This window comes from Ischnura elegans, chromosome 3 (genome assembly GCF_921293095.1).
Source record: "Ischnura elegans chromosome 3, ioIscEleg1.1, whole genome shotgun sequence".
Lineage (NCBI taxonomy): Eukaryota > Metazoa > Arthropoda > Insecta > Odonata > Coenagrionidae > Ischnura > Ischnura elegans.
This window is the reverse complement of record NC_060248.1, coordinates 98,414,495-98,441,112: the sequence shown is the minus strand read 5'-3', so window position 1 is coordinate 98,441,112 and position 26,618 is coordinate 98,414,495. Positions and strand designations below refer to the sequence as shown.

Sequence of the window (26,618 nt, the reverse complement as noted above, 5' to 3'; positions counted from 1 at the left end):
AATATAACAATTTATACCTAAAACATTTGCGATGATGGCATTCGAATCATAAGTGAGAAAATATAATATAGAAGGTATGGATGGAGCGAGTACTTAGAGGGGAGGGGACAATAAAAAAGTCTCACAAGGTAATGTTGAGTAAACTAGGGAGAGGAAGGAAGAGCTTTGGATTTTCAATTAGATGAAAGGGAGTGGGCCTTATTATGAATAGGGTAGTTTCATATTTTTAAAAATGCCTAAATCGAAATATTATTACTCCTGGCGTACGTATTTCACGCTTTTAGATTTCTAAATGACGATATCTATATTTCGCGATTAAATGAAAAGTGAAAATTTTCAACCAGGAAAACGCGACGGCTAAGTATGAATGCTGGGAAAATCCCGTGTGACGTCATTCTAGTTCCAGCTACCGCCGTGTAAGGCCACCTTGGTGTGAGGCTATGAGCGCCGCTACGATGCAGGCTGCTATCAGGTAGCAGAGTACCCTGCTAGCAGGTAGCGCTTGGTTTAAATAAGGACTAAAAATACCCTATCAAACGAAAGAAACTTTCCGACCATAGGCAATTTTAATTGGTGATTATTAAGAAATGTTTCCTTGAGCTCTGTGCCTCATGCATACATTGATAATCTCAGAAGATGTAAAAACTCCTATCTACTCGTATAGAAACTAGGTTCCTTTGACGTCACGTGGAGTGGAATCGCATGGGCGCCAATCTGGCCTTTTTCAAATGAGGATAAAATTGACCGTTGCCATTCGTCTAAACCGGTATTTCTGAAACCAAATAATTTGTATATTATGAATACACTAATGGCGAGTAACGAATCGCAATCAATGCCTTTCGTTTTCTTTGATGAAGGAAACTACCCTATTGAGGAGGGAGGTCAACGAGGGGAGGGGAGGCTTCCGGAATATTTTTTTATATACTCCATGCAAACCTCTCTCAATCGGTAAAACACTACAATAATAATACAAATGGCTCACAATATTCATGACATTAAATTTTCTCGAACATTTCGAAGTTGTACATACCCTTACGAATCTCATACAATACGTCCTTTTTCTCTCCACAATCTCCTCTTTCAAAAGTAACACACTCTTCGGGGACACCGCCTAATGTATATTTTGAGGGCCATAACTAGGATGGGGTACATACGGAACCTCATCTCTCAAAACTTGTGGGAGGGGTTTGGGGTTGAAACCCGTGACGCCCCCTTCCACGCTCACCACTTCCTCATTTGTAGGTAGTAACACTCGCAAAGTCTCTGAAAATACGGGGACGAATTCGTACGTTCAAAAAAGGAATATTTTTTGCGCGAAATACGGTTGTGTTCGGCAGACCAAAGAATTATGAGGTCCCGAGACCCGAGCTCAACGCTAATTTTTACGACCACCGATTTCATAGACCAAAAGACGAAAGTAGGGAAGCAAAGAAGAAGTCTGTGCGAGAGTTATTCAGCAGTAAAAAATGAAAAAAAAAATGAACGCAATGCAAATAGCTTGAAAAAATGGAGTCTCGCAGGGATGAATTAAACCTGAAAAGTAAAAAAAAATAAAGGCAGTTATTTGATATTCTGCCGCGAAATTACGCAATGGCGGTAAAGAGTGGGAACGGTGTAGTGAATTATTCCCCGAATGAAGAGCAGCGTAAAGAAAATCTACACAAAATCCACAGGCACACGGAAGATTAATTGACACTCCTTTTTTTTTCTTGTGGGAGCTAAATGAACGAAGAATTATTTTTATTTTTTTCCCTCACTCGCGACCGCTAAAAAAAAGACGTACCTTAAGTTGAAGTCATTAGGATAAGAGGAGGCATAGCAGTATAACAGAATTTCCACTAATGAACTAAGAATTATATTCCCCGACCGTGGAGTCTAGTTAGTGGCCGCGGCTCCATGTCGTTCGGAATTATGCGGAACGACAGCGGGATGCGTGGAGCGAATAATATTTCAAAATGTCATTTTGCGCGAGAACACTGCGCTAGCTGGCTGTGTCGCCTGAGCGAGCATCGCTCCGTAAGGCCGAGAGAGACTCCCGGGCCCATCGGGTGGAGGTGGCGGAGCCCCGCGGAGAAAGAAAGCAGGGCAGAAAGGGGAAATTTATCAACTTTGGAAGTTTTATCCGCTCCTCCCCAACCTCCCCGCCCGACTCATTCTGATGATGATGCTTTTCGTTTTTAATCCCGTAATGAATGGTTCCCTTTCGAAGGAGAGGGGGGGGGGGGGGCGAGGAAATTTATCCTCACGCTGCAAAAATATGACGTTCTGATGGCTCATTTTCTCCAAGGAAAATATTTATGACTCAAACCATCGCATCGTGGCAAAGGGAAAAGTGTTCGCAAGGAGAGTTCGCGAGAGCGGTTCACAACATGGGTCCATTATCGCGGACATATTTTGAAATCAGGAGGAAATTGGGGTATGGTGGAGGATGTCGACCTTCCTAGAAAGGGAGGAGGAACCCTGTAGAAGCATGTAATTCTGCCACGCGGTATTAAAGGGAGCAGGAATATGATGGTGTATCGCCAGGTTCAAATGAGGAAGCTTTCGTGGAATCGGAAATAGGTAAACGCACAGCGAGGGGCCGCATGCATTCATTTAGCTGATGTAAATGCGTTATTACTAATCTGAGTGACGAAGGATGTCTGTCATCGCTCGCATGACTGACGTAAATTGGTTGAATTCGTAACGGAAACGAGACACTCACATTCCTCTCGTATTGCAATCTCAATTTATGCTACATTTGATCCCATTGAAATGATATGCAACAGGATACCATCACCATTCCATGATATGCAAAAAAGGTCCCCTTAGAACCTCCGCCGAATGATTCAATGGAAATGGACACCAAATTATCTTCTTCCACGGTGACTGGTACCGTTATTCTGCCAGAACGTCATTGATTCTATATTAGGGCCACATTTTCAAACATTTAGTTCCCAGCGTACTGAACCTTGCGCATGGTGCTTAATTAATTAATTTATTTATTTTAATTACCCCCGAAAACAGCACAGCATGAGGCCTTTTATATCGGCAGTTTAAAAAATCAAATACATACGATCTTAAATTCGAGAGTCAACAATTGAATATACATCGCACTTTCTCCCAACACCACAGATACAGCTCTAATCAGTTTCTTAAAATTATTTCTTAAAATAGCTCCTGTCCAAACCTATGAATAGTCTTCGGGTTTTTCTTGAGAATTGTAGAATGAGAGAGCAGGATACAGATACTCATTAGACTTTTCGGTGCAAGATAAAAATTAAAAAAAAAACCTTAGTGGCTGAAACATTTATCAATTTTGATATATACTCCATGGATGTTGGGGAATAAAAATTATTTTAAATCAGTAAAAGCCTCGATCATCTATACCTGTGTAACTCTTCACCGCCATGGAAGAGAGATGGAATCTCTCCTAATGATAACCGCCGCCACAGCCGTCGAAGATTAGAATAACATTTTTGCGTAAGCATTCTTTTCCTGAATACCTTTCCCATGGGTACTGGTAAAAAATTAATCGAAAGCCAACGTTTCCACATGATTATTGTCGTTTTCAGGAGTTGGAAATTTAAACTAAGTTCGCAAAAAGGGAAATAACCATTCGGTTGTCAATCATTGTAAATCAACACAGCTTAGTACGTTACAAAGCTTGAAGGCCAAAGTTAAGAATGGTTGTTAACGTAGTTTAAATTTAAAAGGATCGAATGATCTAAAATATTATCCGTAAGCTTGTCAGAGAAGTAAATGTACTATTCATCGTGGACCGAGTCTCGAGAAACACATGCATGTACCTATTACAAATTAGTTTATAAGGCAATGCATCTTTCCGCACCGTAAACCGTGGGAAAACGCGAATCAGAAAATAATAATCACAACCTGCCGGAAGTAGGATTTAAGGCGAATTAGAAAATAAAGGAAATAATTTCTTTTCAACCTGGAGAGAGCTTGCTCCGTTAATTTCTTCGGCAAACAGTTCAACATCCACCGTCTCGGAAAACGGCTGCCACATGATGACGTGGTCATACCGTTTCCTCCATGTGGGAAAAAGAGGTAACACATCAGCGAGCGCAAAATAGGAGTTGCCACAATAGGCCTTTTGCTCATGCCAACAAAGAACATACGAAGGTGGAGTCGTGGCTGAAGAATACATAGATACAGGATAAAATGACACCCGAAATTTAAAAAAAAATCAGAGCAAGAATTCAGTACATGAAAGGGAGACGAAGTGATGTAAGCTCTTGACATTGATTAAATTATACCATGCACCATACACTATTTCCGCAGGACGTGTTTCGTTGGCACTTGAGAATGTTGCAGTGACAACGAAACGCATCGTAAGGAAATAAATTATGAGGAAAAATTGCAAAGTATCTAATTCAATCACTATTGTGCTGCACGTTTAAAGTAAAAATACGCGAAATTTACAGCCACTTTTCATGAGTTGGTGACGTCATTAAAAGTTTGGTCCATTTACCCGTTAAAAATAAACCTTGCATTGCAGAAAAGAATATCTAGCAATAGTGTAAACAGCAAAGAACCACACGATATACAGGAACAAGAGACCGAAGAGTATCAGGGAAGCAGTGAAATTCTCGGTTTAAGTGCGTGACGTCATCAAATTCTCAGCGACAGGGTTAAAACAGAGGATGTTGCATCGCAAATAGCTCAGGAAGTAGGTAGGCGTCAAATAGAAAAATGGAAAAATGCGGGTCACTCTATTCTTGAAATAAATGACAATCAACAATAAAATACATTTTTTGAACGAGCCAATTCGTATCCATTTTGTAGGGCACACGGCAAACTTGCTCGACGTAATAATAGTTGTAGAACGTGAAATGTCACCGCATGAAAGACGGCGTTAAAAGCCCCTTCCCACATGTCCTTTTCGAGTGACTGCTGGAATGGAAGAGAACATAGCGAGAGGAGTGACGAATCCAAAATTAACGCGAATGATTCATCGACATTAATCCGTTTTGGCTTGGGATTAAGGTGGGAGTTAATGCGGCACTGCCTTAAATTTCAAGGCTGACGCAAAAAATTGGTCACCAATTTTTTCCAGCATGACAGTACCAGAACACACGCTAACACCATAGAAAGGAAGATATGTCATAAACCAACCACACCAGGAAATAAATACAAATACGACAAATTTTATAAAACTATTAATTATGGGCACTAGGCTGCATTGTCTATTGTAATGTCCAATATGTACAAGAGGCAGTCACTAGTTCTTCTTTTAGCGACAAAGAGGCAAAATTAAACATCAAATTCTAGGTCACAACACCGAATATTTTAGAGTTTGCTCCAAAACAGATATATGGTGGTAAAAAAGGTGTAATTTGGAGTAAACTCACGGGTTTTTGGGTAATATAGACTCTAAACTATGATAATATCAAAGTATTATGATAAAAAAATCTAGTTTTCATAAACTAAACATTTAAAAGATAAGAATAAAGATGGTTTAAGAAAATTGTGAAAAAACATCGCTGAGAATAGGGTGATGGGGAATAGGGCTTCGATAACATACAGGCCTGGTGAATGTGCATGATAAATTTGAGTTATCCAAATCACTCACTGTGTCGTGTATATAATTCATTCGCACGACCAGGAAATTTTTGTGGCCACATAACTCGCACGCTCTTTTGAACAGAGGTTAAACGTAATATAAAATTGAAAATAATGTATAATTATTTTATCAGAAGCGTCCTGTCCGCCCATTCCGAAGATAGTACAAGTAAATGAAAAAAATGACTTTTTTATTCTAAAGGGTACAGTTTATGCATTGCATTATTTCAGGAGCAAAAAATTAAAAATAACAAAAGTGGTATTTACGAGAAAATTCAATGATTATTGAAACGAACAATTACAAAGAAATTAAGGAAAGGAAAAATCCTCAATTAATCCTACCAGTGAGAAAGTAGGCCAATGAAGTAGAGATATCAATCAAACGTAATATCATATTTCAACAATGCAATCAACACATTTTAAAACAATCCACTTTCGGCTGTGGGTTCAATGGCCTAGATTTTTGAAAAAATAAAAATCTTTTGTCAAATACAACGTGAAATCGAAGCATTCGGAAATAAATTAACGGCCGAATGTAGACCTTAATGTTCCAACGTTTCGGCGCGTTTTGAAAAGCAGTGGGAATACAAAAAATATGAAAAATCGTTCCTCAGGATAATTGGGCTAATGTCCCGACGCAAAATTGCTCACCACGGGTGAATGTATCATGGGTCGCGGAATAAACAAAAACCAAAAAGTATCTGAATGCGGCGCGAAATCAAGCAATTCATCTTCATGAAGAGAATCAACCCTCGAAAAATGACTACCATTTTGGAGTATTCAACGCCATATTTACCGTAGCTAGAAATGTACCACCATTGTCTATTTGTAGTCGCTGATTGAGTCATGGACTAAGCGAAAGAACAGCGGATAGATCCAATTAGTGGAACAGCAGTTGACATCGACATAATGAATACATGATGCAAAATCATGTTAGTGTAAGGAAGTGTTTTTTTGTGCTAAAAGCTTCTGACAACTGACGGAGAGTTATTTTACAAATAGTAATGACAGCAATGCCACAGAAATTGCTTCCGTATATTGTTGACTCGTTTAAAGTTTTTGAAATGGAAACGTACCCTATAACCACATATTTTGTCATAAATTACAGCTAAATTCGATTCTCTTTCAACAATTCAACAAGTAGGTACCCAATATTAAATTAACTATCCAAAATTATTTACGTTCGCAAGCCTCGTGTCGAAACACTGCGAAACGAGCGAAATTCGTGCAGTTATTAATATTTATGTAACTGTTAAAAGTCACTGTTAAAATGTTAATGCACCCTCAAAAGGTATCTAAAATTATTTCGGGAACAAGAATATACTTGGGAGTAATAACGATCGATTAAACGCATTCAGTTTCTTAGGGCATTGCTCTCACCAGAACCGGCTACAGACTTAGAGCAGGCAGGTTTTTCGCAGATCCCACCCAAGATTGGTTCTGAGATGACCAGGAATTACAATATTTTCTAAGCCACTGACCTCTATATCAGCTAATAAAATAAATTATTAGTGACTCCGTTAGAATGAGGTCAAGTATAACCTTCCAAAGTTATACAAATTGCTTTATTTTATTTCAATTAAATTTCATCGCCATAAAATCATTCCTTGACGTTTCCTCAGGGTTATATCCAGGGGCGGTCTGGAGAGATTGGGGGCTCATGACGGGGCCCTACTTACCGGGGTACTCGGGGGTTCTCCCATGAAAATTTTAGGATATTGCATGCCCTATAGATTTTGACGCAATTACACCTCTTAAAAACTAGATGATAATCAGGAAAAGGGTAGAAAACTATAGAGACAATTTTATGAAAAATAGCAATTTAGTTAGAAAAATACTATGAAAAGTGAGAATTCCCCAGCTTATAGAATTTAAAATGTATTATGGTTCTGTTATTTGTACAGATAATATGTACCTTGAAACTGCACAGGAATCTAAAAAAACTAAAATAACCTATTTGAATTACCCTCTCAAAAAGGATCAGGTTTAATCAGTTTCTCTTTTATCTTCTAACATTATCATTTGTTTTTTATACAATATTTTAACACCATGTAGTATATGAAGCAAATAATAAAAATGTAGAATTTTATAACAGCAAAAATCTTAAGTTCAAGTAATATGATTCTTTTTCTGATTACACCTTTCATATACGCTTCACGATAGACGTAAGCGTTATGGGGGACCCTCTAAGCATGGGGCCCTCGGCGATCGCCGACCAGCCACCTGGCCAGACCACCCCTGGTTATATCACCAAATATGTCAGCATATTTAATTTTTTCATGATTTAAATTCCTACACACAAATGTATGAATCAATACGTTGATAAATACACCCATGGAGGCTGAGAATTCGCGTATGAATACATGCGAAGTTGTTACAATGAACAGATCTGTCTGTTCTTAAGCACTGTTAATTCTTCATGCCTCGCGGACGTGCCATTTTAGCATCAAAATGCATTAGGTCGTCCCTTGAGTGCTCGCTAAGAGAGGTGAGCCTCATTTGCTTACTATCTGAAGCCTGACCTAGTCTTCCCTCAACTGCGTTCCGCCGAAGCCGACCTGAAGGAATTAGGACCTAAAATGTTCTAAAACCCATTCACCGGGAGCTTAGTTGTGCTTCCATCCGTAAATTAGGCATTTCCTTACTTTACTCAGGCCTCAGCGGCCAACTGTGATCGAAAAGTTACTCCTCCGTTTCGAGCCCGAAGGAAAGTAAGCTACGCGTAGAGCATTGGGAAGGGCGGCGCCAAGTGAATGAAAGGGGGGAGGGGGAATGTGGACCAAGCTCAAGTATTTCTAAAGATTTCAAGTTACCGAACTACTATATCAGAGGCAATATGTGCTTAATTGACATAAAAGGTAGTTGCACTTTTTCACAATAGGGTAGTTTCCTTCATAAAAGAAAACGAAATGCATTGATTGCTAATCGTTACCCACCATTAGGGTTTTCATAATTTACAAATTATTTGGTTTTAGAAATCCCAGTTTAGACGAATGGCAATGGTCAATTTTAACCTCATTTGAAAAAGGCCAGATTGGCGCCAATGTGATTCCACTCCACGAGACGTCACAGGAACCTAGTTTCTACACGAGAGGATAGGAGTTATACATCGTCTGAGATTACCAATGCATGCATGAGTCACAGAGCTCAGGGAAACATCTCTATATAATCACTTATTAAAATTGTCTAAGGTCGGAAAGTTTCCTTCGTTTGATAAGGTAGTAATAATCCATATTTAAGCCAAGCGCTACCTGCTAGCAGCCTGCGTCGTATCAGCGCTCAAGCCTCGTCTCAAGGTCACCTCACAGGGCGGCAGCGGGAAGCAGAAATACGTCACGCGGACTTTCCCCATCATTCCTACTTGGGCGTCGCGTTTTCGCGCGCTTGAAAATTTTCACTTTTCGTTTTATCGCGAAAAATAGATATCGTCATTCGAAAATCTAAGAGCGTGAAATGCGTAGTCCAGGAGTACTAATCTTTCGATTCAGGCAATAAAAAAATAATAGGAAGCTACCCTAATACTTGATGTGCACGACGAGTTTCGGATCGCAGAGCCATCATCTGATACAAGGCAGGACCAGATTTGTACGAGTCTTGTACCAGATGGTTCTGTGAGCCGGAACGCGTCGCATCCATTGAAATAATTGTGGAATAGTGTAAATACCTTTTACTTCAATATGTCGCATTTCCACAGTATCACGCCTGGATCAGTTGAATTTAATATGTGCTTATGATGTATAATGGAGGAGTGCATTTTTCTACCAGAATATATTAGTCGATTACTTTTAAGTCCTTAAATTTCGACTTAAATTCTTTTTTTTCACATTTTTCGTAGCAATACCTACATATGGCATTAGAGCTGAAAAGCCTAAATTGAGTTCTTGTTCACAGAAAATATAAAGAAGTTGACGTTATTTACTCAACAACTGGAAATTTATATTCGTGTCATTTATTTTGCATATTTATTTGCTTAGACATGCCTAGTTAAACAACCACATCAGATATAATTTGAGTTAAAGTGCAGAAGAGTTCATGATGCTATATATTATGATTTTAAAAGTGCATAAAAAAGTATCCAGGCTTCGCTTTCTTCGACCACTGTGAACTTACTAATCTCCCAAAAGATGTTCTTTCTTTTGCAAGGAAATTCTTTTTTAATGGTGAAAAAATGAAAAAAGTGAATGAATGGTTAATTACTGAAACTGTAAACTTGTAATTTATTTAATTAATCTGAAATTTAAAAATCATATTAAATTCTTATATTTTGGTTTTAAAGTTCCTGAAGATTTTTGTGTCATGTTATTGTATTTCTGTTCCTTTATGAAGCTGAAACTTCAAATCTAAAATAATTGCTATGGTTTCGATGTTCCAATATGTAGGATAAATGGAACCGTCTGACAAGCCATATCACTGAGAAGGACCAGCATGGGCGTACCCAGCGAGGGGCAGGAGGAGGAAGCTGCACTCATAGAAGCAAAAATCGCAAATGTCTTTAAGTAAAATAATTCTTTTTCGAGCAAATAATTTTAAAAACTAATAAAGAGCTGTTACAGTTTCTTTAAAATGCTAATTTCATTCACTTTTTCCATGCATAAATCTTAACTACAACTTGAACAACCATGGCTTGCCCCCCCTAGTTAGGATCCTGGGGCCTCTACACCCTTGGGGGCCAAGTTTTAAATGAAAGAAAGGAACCTATATATTACATCAACATAATGTACTTACTCCCTCCCTCCAACCGAGTACTCCTTTGCCTGTATCAATCCGAGTACTCCTTTGCCTGTATCAATCCGAGTACTCCTTTGCCTGTTGCCAAAAAGAAATGTTTGGGGTGTTTACTTTGGAAGGGTTATGCGTTTCAAGGGGTGCTCATTAGGAGGAGTTATACCTGAGACCGTATCTCTAAAACATCTGGGGAGGGCTTGAACCTCCCTCCCCCCTCTCCTCGCAACGGGCTGTATCTTCTGCCCTTCATCATAGATATATCTTTGTTCCAATCACCCGCGGATTCGCGGCTTATTTCATTCTCCCTCACTTCCATCCCGTAGAAAATAGGTAGCGTTTCTGATTTTTTAAAACATCTATATTACTAAAACTGAATCATATGAACAACCATTTCTCAAAGGTTCACGTATTATTTGAAAAAGGCTTTTTAACGTCAGGGAAAATTTTAGCTGTTTCTCATAACACAACTTTTATGAATTGAAGAGGGATGTCGATGGGAAGAGGGACCAGAATACTTCTTAAAAACTCCATGCAAACCTATATTAATCGGTGGAATACTTAAATATTAATTATAAATTTCGCAGTATTTGAAGTTATAGCTATCACATCCTAGATTCAAAACTATTTTCATTTCATGAAGGAAAAAGCAAATAAGTTGGTGGCGTGAACTGAATGGCATTCAACGAAAGTTTCCAGGAAGGAAAATGCAACACTGGAACATTCTGCAAAATGCGCAAGAGACATCGAATATAGCGCTGTTCCTGAAAATGAATACGCCCGAGACTGAAAATTTTGGCTGTCATTCACGCAATCCCGGAAATTATACGTTAAATCTCGCGGTTCTAGTTTAAACTGATATCATGATCAGAGTGGTGAGGAGATTTAGCATTAATTTATTACGGTGTTTTCATAGTGTCTTTTTTCCACTTAACTGGGAACGTGTGATTTCGCACAGTAACAGATCCTTTGAATCGGCTCTTCAACTGTATATTTAACCACCTAAAAAAAGTTCTTCCTTCTTCTGTCTTACTTATACTGCAATAGTGCCTATATCCTTTTAACTTTTGTGCGTCACCAGTGGCGTAACTAGTATTATACTTTGGGGGGGGGGGGGGGAATGGAAATGCCTGGGTGGCACTTCCCCCTCCAGGCAACGGGGAAAGTTTTGCAAAATGATATCACTGGAAATATATTTTAAATCATTTTTGCACCAAAAAATTGAACTTTAAGTGGATGTAGCTTTTAAATGTCAAAACTAGACAATAGTTTTAAATATTTTTTTTATTTCTCTAAGGCTCTGGGGGGCGGGGGGGTCGATCCCCTTATCCCCCCCATTAGTTACGCTACTGTGCGTCACTTAGAAAACTATATTGACACAACATAATGTATTGTCATAACATAATGTCTACTTTTGTGATTTTAAAGCACGGATAACTTAGCTAACTCTTTCAATGTTTATACTTGACTACGGTTAGATTGACAAACACTTAAAACACCCCTCTTTACGAGCATTTAAGCATGCAAGTATTCCTATTTACACATTTCTCAAAATAAAATGAAATTCTTATAGTTTAGATCACACATGATATAAAACAATAGCATCAAACTCATTCTGTATTACTGATATTGCAATGGCGCATAACCCCTTTTTGCTATTGTATGCCACTTAAAAAACAATATAACCACAAAATATCTGCCTAGCTTTGTGATTTGAAAGCAGATATAACCTAGTTTACTCCATTTATATTTATTCTTGACAACAACTGGATTGACGAGCCATCCAGGTAAGATTGAAACATCTCCCTTATCAGGAGACCATCATATACTCAATATCCATAATTGGAGAAAATAAGCTTCCTTTTAGGTAAGGAACGATGATCGGTGGAAATGACTCTGTAGTCGACGCACTCCTGAAATGTATCTCTACTACTACTCGATGACTTACGGATGCAAATACTCCCATTCCCAAATTGGTTGTGAATGTCTGTCGAGCTTGCTACATGGTTAGGAACTCCATTTCTGCCAACATTTCGATGAAATACTTTTTTCTGCCGATGAATATTTTGAACGGTTGATCCTCGAGTTCTTTTTTCTCCTCTAAGTCAATGGCCTTGATATATCAAAAATATTATGTATTGAAATTAAATATTTTATCAAGAATGTTTGTTAATTACGAATTTTTTGCTGACAATGGCTTGAGTGTGTGTTGTGTTTTTGTTAATATTATGTTCTAAACCTTTTGATTTAGTAAAATAATTGTATTATTTTGTTATTTAAGTGATGAAAGTAATGTGATTGGGAATAGGTATTATTAATATGATATTACGCCAAGGTATACTGACTTTTGTTCTCCATTTACACCGAAATAAATTTTCGTCGAAACGGCGAGATAAATGGAGCGTATAACTCGGGGGAAAGCCCGAGAGGCATTAAGAGCCACCATTCCCCGGGAGTAAACCAAATCCTTTTTCATTTCCAAATTTTATCATAATAAAATGAAATGTCAACGATTTAATTCACACACGACGTAAAATATTTGCATCGACCCATTCCTTGATTGCCATGCAATACAATCGTGAATCATTACAAGAATTTAACGTTGAATCTCGCATGGCGCACGGGCAGCCTCCAGTGGCAATTTTTTTTCCCTTTTCTGAAGGGCCACTGGGAAAATTACGCGCCGCTCTAAAAAATATCCATAATTCCCAGTACCGTAAATATCCGCAAGCGATGAGAGAGAGGGAGCTGAGGCTTTTTTCCCCCAATTTTAAAGGTCAACAATTTGCTGTATCCGTAGGTCTTTCATCTCATCCGGTGTCGTCTCGAATAAATTGCTATAAATAAAACCGCCGCTGCGGACAGATCTAATTAAGATATGTTTGCAGTTAATAATGCTCAAAGAAAGCTAAACATGAATTGATCATTTGGATACGAACGCGGATATGCGCGGAGTTTTGGCAAAAAAAATTTACCACCGGTGGAACTAATTATGCTTCGCCTGTTTCATTCTCTTTGCATTGAAAATCAACAGCGACCTTTGACGGTAGTGCTGGGAATAGTACCGATAAAAACAGTAATAGACGCACGCCCATTGTTAGAGGTATCTTGCGCGCATGTGTATTTTTCCTTGATTATTAGTCCTGATTGAGCAATGCTGAATAAATACGCTTGGACGTGCAAGATAAAATTGGTCCGAGAGAATTGAGGCAAGCCTTCGACGAGCCTTTCCATAAAATATGATAAATAGACTAAAATCTATGGCCAACATCCTCTGAACATCACTACACTCAAATGTCTAATGATTCTTGAATTAATCATCCGGCAATAAACACGAGACTTAAAAAATTTACCATGGTCAAAAAAATGACCGATGGATCTACTTATTTATGACAGATTATTTCGACTATTTAAGAAGATATATAGAAATCATTCAGAGATAGGTTTTAGGTATTTCATCATAAAATTAAGCATTTAGTCACATTCAAAATGATCCAACTTGGGTCGGCAGATGGAAAATCGGTAAGAATAATAAATAAGAATAATCGGCATATAAAAAAGTGGTTGATTGGACATTTGGTAGGCTAACGAAAATCAGTCGCAAGCCCAAAAAAAACATACAATGAATTGGTAAATACATAAAATAAGCATTCCATAATTTTGATGATCGGCCATGCGAAAATAAGATAACCTCTGATTTAAAACAGTTATATTTAGTAAAAAGGTTAATTATTGAAGGAGGTAAGCGAAATTTCCTACTCGGGCGTTATATTCGAGGATAGCGGTTGCAGTTAGAAAAGAAATAAAATAGTCAAGGAAGAAAAACATGCTTAATTTGTAGATGAGTATTACAGATACACGATACATCGCCCAGTGTCTTACCTACTTCCAATGAAAATTCTATTCATTGCGTAGGTACTAATAAAGGATCTCTATCTGAAATATCTGAGCGCCAGCTAATCAAAAGGATTACTGAAAATGAAGTTTATCCAAACTAAAAATACAAATAGTATTAAAATAAAATTTTGTTATGAAGGATACTTTTTCAGCACAATTGGTGAAAATGAATTTTTGATATGAAAAAAATGACCTCATGTTCCGAAAAAATTACTCAGCGTACTTTTTTTTTCAAATTGATTCTTTAGTAATGAATAAGTCGACTCCGGCTCACTCCTGATGATTTCTGCGACAGAAAGTGAGTAATTTGCAATAAGAAAGCTTGCGGCTACCCTAAGGTAGAAATCTAAAATTGCGCTATGGGTGATGTTAAAATGAATATATGCTACGCCAGAAATAAATTTTAGAAAAACTAATTTACAAGTCAACAAAAAGTCTAAATACGATAAACCAGTTTTGTAGGCAGAATGTAGTCATAAAGTCTTTAAAGCGTTCAATTATGAAAAATTTCACGAGATAGTATAATGATTCTAACTGCTTCTTCATTGAAACAGTGCCCGCGGAGATTTTGTTATAATCAACCGTTGCTGCATTTAATAGACCAATGTTGGTGTCTGCTCCACTTATCATTTAAAATACATATTCTCCTCAACCAATTTCATTACATATGCAAAGATGAGCATTTTAAATTACAAAGGCGTAAAAATATGCTTTATCGGACTGATATTTAAATACATCTTTAAAGAAATTAAAATGGATGAATAACACAATGGTATACGCCATTTTTTTACAAACGCTTTCATATAACACCCTTCACTGCCGAGATAGGGATCTTATCAGCGCAGATCTTGATTGAAGTTAGGTGCCCCACAATAACGTTCAGGATAATTAAGGCAACCTAGTTAAGATAGGCTAACATTTACAGTATCGACCTCAATAGAGTGCAAGTGGTACCTAGGTTAATAGGAATTTATTTTCATAGGATGGTTTAAATTTGGCATATAATTTAAATCGAATATATCGATATATGTGTAAAGAAATATGTATTCAAATCAATTTAAAAATATTTAAAACGCAAAATGTTCATATTTCACATGCAAACGTATAATATATAGACTATAAGGATTCATTATGAAGTTCTAATACAATTCTTGCGTCAAAAACGGCTCATAATCCTTATTTCATAATTACAGAACTCAATTCACTTTTCTGACGACGAAAAAGTCATTCAAAATCTTCATAAATGGTAGATAAAAAATAATTCCTATAAATTAAAACCGACCCCAACTTCAATTGACAACCACATTCATCATACATGACTTACAAATATACATATTCAGGGACGTCAAGATAATTATTTCAATGATTCGAAATCCCCGGGAGGAAAAAAAAATGATCCGTACTTTTTCTTTGAGGCGTTTTCATCTTCATTCAGACAACATTTTCTCTCTCTCCAACACGGCGAGTGAAGCGGGAGTTGTGGTCATTGCCCTCCCTTATCCAGCCTTAGCCGCAGGAAACGAGTGCAACAGAAAGGAAGAATTTTGAGACTTTTTAGACTCCGTACCATTCCCCAAACACGAAGCGTTACTGAGCGAATTTTTTTTTATTTTTTGAATTGAGATCCAATGAAAGCTTGCCGAGAGCAACAATGTAGAAAAAACCTCATTCACAATAAATATTAAGGAGTTTGATTATGAAAAACCGCAGCAAAAGTTATCCATCTCAAAGGGGAGATAAACAAAGACAGGCATGAGTAGACTATTTTTGGGATCGGTAGCTAAATCTGTCTTGAATATGCTCGAAAAAGAATACCCGTGTGCGGTAGCAGGGTTAATTTTAGCATCGCACGGGGGGGAGTATTTTACCGAGAAGAATAGGCAACTTAAATTTTTTAAATAGAAATATGAATAATTCCTTATTGTCCACGAGTATTAACGTTTTACCTTTTGGCCGAAATTAAAATTCCTCACATTTATTTATTTGATTTATCGTTCACATACGCCAATACGTTTCCGCCAATTTAAATTGAAACAGTAACATGATATTAATGAATATCAGTAACAAATTAAAAATATATATAACAACAAAATATAAGAGACAAGTTTACAAAAATACAATTAAAAACAATGCAACAAAAAAAATTAGAGGGGATGAAAGGTGTGGTTAGCTTTTTGCGGATATATGGGATATATTATGAACATGAACTTATTATTATCAACATTAACTGACAATGGGAATAAGCTTGCATGTAACAAGATCCCTTCTTGATTGTCATTTCTCTTGTTTTATCGTTAGCCGCTGACTTTATCCCTAAAAATGCGTATCTGTTCTATAGCTATTATGAATATTCATTCACACAGGAAAATAAAAAGAACTGGAACATCGCTTGCACTTCTCAATGAATAAAATGTCAGGTATATCTCGCTAAAAATGCGAACATAACCAACGTCAGAGCGATTCGAATGGAGTGGTGGAATAAACACACGAAGCGCGTTTCTCATCGGCCTCTAAGGCCAATGACACCGACTTTTTTTCACCACTGAATCGGCCGCTGAAAGGAAGAGCGGCTTTCTGCTGACGTTACGTTTCCCGTAAATTAGTGAGCATTCAACATTTTGAATGGGATGATTGCAATAGGCTATGCTATCCGCATGAAAGGGCTAATAACGGCAAAATTAGATCTTTACATCGTTACCCTATCCAATCCAAATGATAGATCCTCTCAAAGCGGACACAACTCGTGATTTTATTAGTGCATAACGGTTCAAAATAGCTTCCACGACACACATGGCGACGAAACCGCTAGCTATGTAGCAGTAAATATGGTCGAAGATCGTGGGAGTAGGAGAAATTAAATACGAATCCATGAAAAACCAATCCAGAGTTCATTTCAGAGAAGATCGTTGAAACTGAAATTAAATTCCGTCAAAGGGAAATGAACGGTTAATTACGATAGGTGACGCGCAGAGTGAAAATCGATTTCAAGAATGAAGAGGCAACCTGAAAAGCACGTGCTCGGATCAAATGTTCCAGAATAACGATCCGGGATAAATGTGACGGCCACAGATCTCTAAATCCTAACCTTATTCCCCATTACTTTTCTCGTGCAGGTACTATTATTTTGAATTTGGAGAGGAAAGAGAGGTCGACGAATTTCACCCCACGCAGCGATGTTTCTGTAATGTTCCGTTCTGACTCAAAGGTAGGCTTCGAGCAATCAGAACCCATTTCCGCTTGAAAAGTCAAGGAGTCAAGGCCCTGAGCGTTTGAGAGGGGTAACCATTAAGGCCGTTCCCGGAGGTTGAGTGAATTTTTGACGAGCGTTCAATACTTGAGAGGTCCATTATGCTGTTAATCCTTTAGTCTCGGTTTCTTTCGAGGATCATATAGGGTTTATGGCCTCTGAGGCGAGCACATCAAACAACGGAGAGTATAAAAGTGGACCTCGTACTGTAATAAAAAAATAAACCGCCCTCTTGCCGCAGGGGGGAGGGAGGTTACGCTACAGGAGGACTTTTGGAATATCGTCGGGTGCGGCACACTGAAAACAACCAAGAAAAAAAAGAACACTCGATAGAATCCTAGTTCCAATAAATAAGGTTTGAGACTAAGTCGGCGCAAAAAAATTAATCGTTCAGTTGGAGTTCAATACAATTGTTCCGTCTTTGAGGTACGATAAAGTCCTGTCAGGTAAAAAAAACTCGAAATAATTAGTTCCGTACTAAACCAAGAGGGGAGAAGTAGCGAAAAAAAAGGAACTGGCATAGAATATGTACAAATAGAGGGGTTTAGTAGCCAACCCTACGGCTGGAACATTGATTTGGTCCAGAGAAGTAAAAAAACTCCACATTCCATTAATTCCACACAATTCCACGAGATGAGACATAGCGAAACAAATGAACTGGCATGGATGAAATGGAGTACTGCGGTAAACCACCCCTATGATTACAACCCTACGTGAGTCTCACAAAGCAAAAAAAAATCGCGATTTATGCTGGTATTATTCACTGGATTCTCCCAATTTAAAAACATCGCGATTTTAGCTGGCGTTATTCTGTGGTTTCACCCAGATCTGAACCCCGAGTCCTACGGGTAGTCTGAATGCATCACCCACAAGACCACGGCACCGCACTGAAGAATAAATACGAGCGGGAATAACGCTCTGGCTCACCTCTCGACGTCCGCAGGTGGTTCCGGTGAGGGCAGGACGGCGAGCGACCGTGGCAGGCCCTCCCGGGAGGTCCTCCCGCGTCGGCGGCCGCAGCCGCTGCACGGCGAGGCGTCCAGCTCGCCTGCGGAGGGCACCCCACGTCGGACCGGCGAAACCACCAACACCGACCGGGAGGAGACAGAGGGAGATCCGGAGGCGTCCTCGTGTTGGGGTCCGTCTTGCTGTCGCGCCGGCCGGCGGCGGCGAGGTCGTATCGGCCGAACGGAGGGGGTCCGGCAGGGGGAAGATTCACTCGGCGTCGCGGGGTGCAGGAGGAGGAAGAGGAGGCAGGCGCGGGAGAGGGGGAGCAGCGGTCGGGTGCGGAGGGGTGCGGCGACGGGAGAGGTGCAGCGACCCTGTCCGCGGAGAAAAAGGCGGGCGAGACAGAGGGATGAGGGCTAGGATACACAGGGGGATTAGTGGATCAGATTATTCCGGCTGGCACTCTTGAAAAAACATATAAAGCGCCAAGGGAGGTGGTCACACAAAAACAAAACACATAGTAACAGGACAGCACACTTCGCGGAAACGCCCGGATTAAAAAAAATGAAGAGCGGCACCCGATGATGCTGCTTAGCACACGATGAAATCAGATAAACGAGGATGATCGCTGCGTCTATTTTCTTCCTTCGTAACACTGTCAAAAGCTTAACTTTTCAGTCATGGCGATATAAAAATCCACACCCAAGCAACGTGATCACAACGCACACCAGCAATTTTTTTTAATGCACGCACACACTCAATTCAAAGGCTTCCAGTCCGCTCCGCGCCGTGATGCTCACTTGACAACAACACGCAAGCGCGCGCCGCGTGGAGAGAGAGAGGCACCCTTATATATTTCGGGAAGAAGAAGCGTGAAGGGGGTGTTGAGGATGTACGCCGGCAGTGATGCGTGGATCGGCGCGAAGGGCGTCTGCTGTGCGTGTGCGGAGAGGAGACCTCGTGCGTCCCGCAGACGACTCACGTGTGCGACCGGAGAGAGAAAACGAAATCGCGGCGGGGTCCAAGAGGAGACGAGCCGCTCATCACACACACAAATGCACGGACACACACTGGACGCGGTGGGGAGGGAGAGAATTTTCGGGTGGCGATGGTACTGCCGGGGGAAGGGGGCAGGAGAGGGGGGGTAGTAGAATTTGTGCGCGAGGTCTGGTCTGGCTATAGGGGCGTCCCCGACGACGCCTCTGTGACTCCTGCACGGCGATCGAAGCGCACGGCGAGCAAGCGAGTGAGAAGCAGAGAGAGAGAGAGAGAGAAAAACAGCTCTCCTGCACGACCGAACCACCTCTCCCCAACCCCACCTCCCCCCTCCCGCCCCACCCACCGGAGAGAGACGTATACTCGAAAAGCGGCGGAGGAGGGGAGGGGAAAGCAGCAGGATTCATCCCCCTCCCCACTCTCCTCTCCCGCCCCCTGCGGGCGCATCGGCTAGACTGCCTCCCTCCCCCTTCCCCCCCTTTTTGCACTATCCTCGCTCGCTGGACTCCCTCACCACAACCGCTGCCCAACGTGTAATACTCCCCGCTTGTCCGTTATCCTCCGCCCCGCCCCAAACCACCGCTATTTCTCCCCCTCATCCGCCCAACCACCTCCCCGTCAACTCCTCCCACTCTTCTTCTCCAGGGAGTACGAACCGGAGTAACTCTCTCCCTACCATCCGAAAATGTGAAAAGGAAGGGATTATTTTTTTCGCGTGGGGCATCACACTCTGCATTCTAATGCGCACGCGGTCAAATTTTGGTGAAATAAAAGGGGATACACAAATGAACTAGCGCCTGCAACCAGGAAGTGAACCATTTTTCGTTCTAAACACGGGTAAATTAAGCGCAGGTGCAGAGTCAAATATAGGGATGAAATTATTGTAGCTTTCTCGTAATGTTATAGAAATTTTGAGTGTTAACAATTGGCTGAGATAAATTTGGTGGGACACATGTGAGATAGAATAGAATTGCGCACTATCACACTTCGCATTCTAAAGCGCAAGCGGTAAAATTTTGGCAAAAATGAGAGGGAATAGACAAATGAACTGACGCCTGCGACCCGGAAGTGAGTCACTTTTCGTTCAAAACATGGGTAAATTTAACGCAGGATTTTTATTTTTAGCGTTATATATAGATAGAATTAATTTAGCCTCCTCGAAGGCTGTAGCACGAATTTTGGTGGTAAACAATGGACTGATAGATTGCAAATTTGGCGGAACACATGTGAGGAAGAATTGAACGTGGCTTTCGTGGACCTTACACCCGAGGAAAAAATTATCAGAGTAACTGTCTCCCTACCTTGCGAAAATGTAAAAAAGGGAAAGGATTTTTTTTTGGGAAGGGAATCACACTTCATATTCTAGTGCGCATGCGGCCAAATTTTGGTAAAATAAGAGGAGATAGACGAAAGCACTAACGTCTGCAACCCGGAAGTGACACATTTTTCGCTCGATACTTGGATAAATTTAACGCAGTTGCAGCGTCAAATATAGGGATGATATTGATGTAATCTTCTCGAATGCTGCGGCAGGAATTTTTGTAGGTAAACAATTGACTGATAGACGGCAAATTTGGCGGGACGCATGCTCGATAGAATAAAATGGGGTTCCTTTGAACCTTACACCTGAGGGAGAAACTCTCACAAGCCGGAGTAACTCTCAGTGTATTCCTAAGAAAGGGGAGAGACCTATTTTCGCGGAAGAACACAATGCGCAGTCATGTATGCACGCATTCAAATTTTGGCAACATACAGGGGCCAGGCGAATGAATTCTGGTATGCAACCATGACGATACTTTTATTTCGTTCAGAACATAATTCTTACCTAGAATTTGCTGGTGCAGTCTCAAATATAAGAATATGTTATTAAAGGCTTCCTGGCAGACAAAATATGGTAGTCGAAAAAGTTGCCGCTATGCAGCAAATTTGGCAGCCCAAATTCAAAAGTGAATAGCGAGGGGGTTTCTCGGACGTTTACCACACTCATGGCCTGACCTGAGGCAGCACAATCTGAAGTAATATTCTCCCTTCCACCAGTGGCGGATCCAGGATAGGGTCGAGGGGGGGGGCTAAGATTACGCTTTTATCAAGTGTAAATTGAATACCCAAGGGGGGTGAATTGAATGCCCCTCCTAGCCTCTCTCTGGATCTACCACTGAATTGTAATATACGAAAAGTATATGAAATAGGGCCTAAGTTTATTGCTAATTTGTATTTGGATTTGTTAAAGAAGGTAAATATGTATCACAATATAAGTAAAGACATTTGTACAAAGTGGTAACCCCCAAGTACTTCGATTTTACCTAGAGTGTGTTTCGACATAATGAGGCCGCCCCCGTAGATCCGCCACTGCCTTCCACCATTCAAAAGAAGACCTTTAAACGTGAGACATTAAATTGCGCAGCCTAAACGCAGACAGCCAAATTTTGAATGCGCTGTAACACCTTCGTGAGTATACATACATACATTCAACGCATTCGATGTGGCTACCCGGAAGTGAATTCCTTTTGCTTCAATACCTTGTTATTTTTACGTAGAATTATACTATGTTGCCAGGCCATGGGTGCGGGAAAATGTTGCCAACTTGGCAGCTTTGGATCCAATTAGTCACGAAAAAAAGGGGCTAATTTGGTAGGACACATTCAGCGGAGTAAAGCGATGAATTTTCTAGAAGAACTGCGGCCTCCCTCACACCTGGCCTGATCCAACGCGGACGCAATGCGGAATAACTCTCCCTTGCCAACAAAACAAATTGAAGGAATTTTTATCCACGAGGAATTACACTACGCAGATAAATATGCACGTAGCCAAAATTCGATTATTCACTGTCACGGAAACGGAAAGTAAACATTAATTCATGATCGCAACCCGGAAGTGAGTTCTACTTCCCGCAAAACGTTGTGATAAATGAGAGATTTGCAAGGACTGCCCAAAATTAAGGTACGGGATAAATTCAACTGAAGCTAAGAAGTCTAGTGATAATATTTGGATACGAAAAAACTGGCCAATAGTTAGGAAAAAATTTGCATAACAGATTTGGCTGAATAAAACAAGGAGTTTTCTCCCGCGACTAGTTCTGATCCAACACTTGTCCCGGTTTGACGAAGCACAGTCGGAGGTTTTACTCACTTCGCTCGGAAAAATACAGAGAAAAGCTAGAGAATATTAGTCAGAAATTTTATCTTGCTGGCTAATATGATTGCAGCCAACATGCTAATGTTTACAGGCGTGAATGAATCACGATCGCTACCAGAGAATGTCTTCTCTTTCACTCAAAAGTTTTCAGATCAATTAATCAGATTCAAAAACAAACTCAGATTCAGAAACAAAATCAGATCAGAACGAAAAATCAGATTGCAAAACCTTAATTATAAACATGAAAAAAAAGAAGATAAGTTGTCAGCGTCAGTGTAAAAGTTTGATTCCGAGAATTTTAGCCAAAACAAGGCAAAATTGGCCAAAATATTTGGCAGCTAAAATTCATCCTATATTCTATGTAAATTAACTTGAATGATCGGGGAAATAGACAAATAAATGTACGATCACAGCCCAAAAGTTACTTCTCTTTCATTGAAAGCGTTATTGTTAGCAGAGAATATGATGTTGTACCCCTATAAAAGTGGCATGAGAAAATTCAAATTAGTACTAGAAAAAAATGCCAAAATATTTAGCATTGAAAAAGTAGCCAGCACATAGCGAATTTTGGCAAAAATAATTTTCCGTAATAGATGTCGTTAGGAATGTTCTCCGGAAAGTACTGCCTTCTCCAAACCTGACTTTATTCGAGGAAGATGCTGACGTCAAATACGGTGACACTCTCTTCTCCAAAAAAATACCAAGGCTTTTTATTTGCTTTGCGCACTGATATAGACATACAATGAAATTTCTACATTCATTTCACAAAATTCTACAAAACATTATTTGGGAAAATAATACTTATTCATAAATTTGTGCATGATTGTAACCTGGACGCAAAATCTCTTCAGTTCATAACGTAAACTTTAGCAAAACATAAATAAATAACCAATAAAATAGATAAAGCTCTAATGAGGCGAAAACACCGAAAATTTATTTTTTAAATTGGGTAAAAACAGAATATTCCTGGGCTACCACTACCTTCCTTTAATATATCCAGAGCCAAGAGAGCTGAAATCCCCAAAGGATGGATACAAAATGTAGCATTTTCCCCTATTAACCCTGAAAAGCGAAGGATTTTTTTACGAAGAATTGCATTTCGTGGTCTGATTTGCATTTAGTCAAACTTTTCTCAATTAATCTATGAAAATACCCCGCTGAAAGTACATTCTCTGCCAGATATAACACAATTTTGTGCTCAAATAGTTATCGCAAAGCCTCACGTATGGCACCGAACAAATTTAGCTGCAGCATAGGGAAAAGAGGAATTTTCCCAAACAACCTCTCCGTCAGAACCTTTTCTGTTTCAGATGAATTTTCTCGAAAATTAACGCGTGCGTAGAACTCGGATTCGTTAAGTGGCAGGAGATAAATTGAAGCAAGTGAGGCAATAAATTATTGCCACCATCCCTTGAGGTTACGATTAAATTATAGGGGCACAGTCCTGGGAAATGCATGATGCCGAGCAAATTTAGATATGGAATAGGAAAAAAGAGGAATTTTCTCAGAATACCTTTCAATCAGAACCTTTACCGTTTGAAAAGAATTTTCACGCAAATAAATCGCTTGCGCGGAACCCGAATTCGTTTTGCGGAAAGAGAAAAATTGAAAAAAAAAGTGAGGCACGACATTATTTTATCACTATTGCGGACATCCCACGAGTTTAAGAATATATTATAATTATATATTTATATTTAAGAATTATAAGAATTAGCTCTATATACGGATAGACGAGAAAACCTAATTTCAGCATGAAAAATCAAAGAGGAGGGTTTATTTGATTGGCGATTGATTTTTGGATGACTGGTCTCAAAAATAGACGCAGGAAGTTCATCCATAAAAATACAGCGCCCCGCGAAATAGGCGATTGCTTTCGCGGCTTCCCCGGGGTTAATGACCGATAGGTGAACGAATTTTGCGCGGGGCATTCATTGCCGCAAATTCTACGCCGTTCTTCTCCGCCAAACCTCAATGGCAAATTTGAATTTAAAGCACTCACGTCATACAAGTATTCTTACACTAAACCAAGTGCGCGAATACAAATTGATTTACAATTGCGTGGCGCTATGAAAATAAACATTTTATGAAAGATTGGAAGCATGGATAGAAGCAGAGAAAATTACCACTAATTTGTGTCAATTAACGACGTAATTTCATACTGAATCAGTTAATATCCCCATGTAATTATAGCACAGTAATAACGTCGGCAATCAAATTCACATAATTAGGCATGATGTCAATACGTAATTGAAACATTTTTCTTCTCCGTAACCGTTATAACGATTAAGAGGGTGTTTAAATAAAAAAAATCGATTAAAACACAATCGTTCCATACCGAATTAGCACAGTTGGTCCATTGGCAATCACAGACACATAATTGATCATCAAGTAACCATTCTTCTACGTAAAAATTGCCATAATTAAGAGAATGCTTAAATCTAAAAAAAAAATCGTTCCATACCGATGACATTGAGCAAAGTGAGTGCATAGAACTACGTCGAAAAAAGCAATGGACAAAATAGAATTTCACCCTTCTACATCAGAATTGAAAAATTTAATTGCTAAAATAAAGCACTTCTTCTCTTCATGGAGAATGGTCCCTCATGAGAAGTACCTCAAGTTACAGGAATGGGGATGCGCCAAAAGACTCAGCTACAAAATACATAATGAAAAGTTTCATATAGAATCGCCTTTGCAAAGCATGAGGATATCGAATTCATTCAACCAATGCGGCCCCGCAATGCATCTTAAAATTGTTCCTACTATGTTAAATACCCTTCACCTTTGATAACCAAAAACGTAGAATAATACTGATTAAACTATGCGTTTAGGTGAAAAGATTCCGCTGCAGAATGCTCGCTGGTACGCTGCAGATCGCCTCCTCAACACGACGGGATGCTGCATTTGCTGAAGAAATGCCGCTCCAAAAGGCAGCGTGAAATTCGTCCGTCATCCTTTACAGGCCGTTTTACACGGGGAACGTAATTGCGCAGGTTATAACTGAATTGATATCCTTGCAATGCCGCGGATTCGCGAACGAAATTAGAGCAGTGGCATCTCACTTACATGCATTTTCGCATGCGTTCTAGCACTGCACCGCTTTACACGACCCGATTTTGACTGCGCCTTCGTACACGCGCCAGATTGTGCAATTGCGTGCTCCGTGTAAATCAGCCTTGAGACCGGAAGAGCGAAATTATTTTGATATAATGTGAGCATTACTACAATTTAGAATGTAGAATTAAGGTCGGTCTTCACGGTGCAGGAATGGGGCAACCACTTTACGACCGAATGCACGGGTAAATCATCCTAGCAGAAAAACCTTCGCAAGAGAAAGGGATGCTGAATTCGCAGAGGTAACAATGCTCCGAAATGCGTGGTGATATTAGTCCTATATCATTTAACACCGGAAGAGTAAAATTATTTTGCTATAAAATGAGCATAGGTTTCCTTCAGAATGCGAGATGAAGGTCTTCAAGGTGCAGGTTTAGGACAACTATTTCATCAGAGAGTTCATGCAGAAACCTTCTGTGCGGAATAACCTTCGCAAAGCAACGGCAAGCTGAGTTTGCTGAAGTAATGATGCTCCGAAATACGCAGTTAAATTTGTCTTTTGCTCTTTAACATTAGAAGCCTGAAATTATTTCGATAAAATATCAGCATTACTATAATTAAGAGTTCAGACCTTCAAGACTTTCGAATAGAGAAACCAATCCTTTAAGATCTGAAGAGTGAAATTTTCTGTTATAATATGAGCATTACTATCATTCAGATTGCAGTATAAAGGAAGGTCTTCACGCTACAGGGATGAGGAAACCACTTCATTACAGAATTCGCGCAGAAAAACATGCGCAAGTCGGCGGTATGCTGAATTCGCTGAAGTAACGATATTCCGAAATCCGCGGTGAGATCCGTCATTCATCCTTAAAGACCAGAGGCGTGCAATTATTTCGATATAATATCAGCATTTGTCGATAAAAGCTTCCACGGAGTTGTGCAGTAGGTGCAGTAAGGCTTCTCGGTTGTCCTTCGCGTCGATATAAAAGGCCAGAAAAAACCCTCCTCCAACACTGCAAAGCTGAAGACGCCTGCTGCAACACCGGCGAAACTG

At 39.8% G+C, this 26,618-nt stretch overlaps 1 protein-coding gene across 1 annotated transcript in view; it reads right to left on the bottom strand.

Annotated features, from left to right (window-relative positions):
- Window positions 1-26,618, bottom strand: part of LOC124155230 — a 264,237-nt gene that overhangs the window by 137,960 nt on the left and 99,659 nt on the right. Inside the window, exon 2 of the mRNA XM_046528946.1 lies at window positions 18,356-18,792. Within this exon, the coding sequence (XP_046384902.1) occupies window positions 18,356-18,792 (437 nt within the window). The remainder of the gene's footprint in view (window positions 1-18,355; window positions 18,793-26,618) is intronic.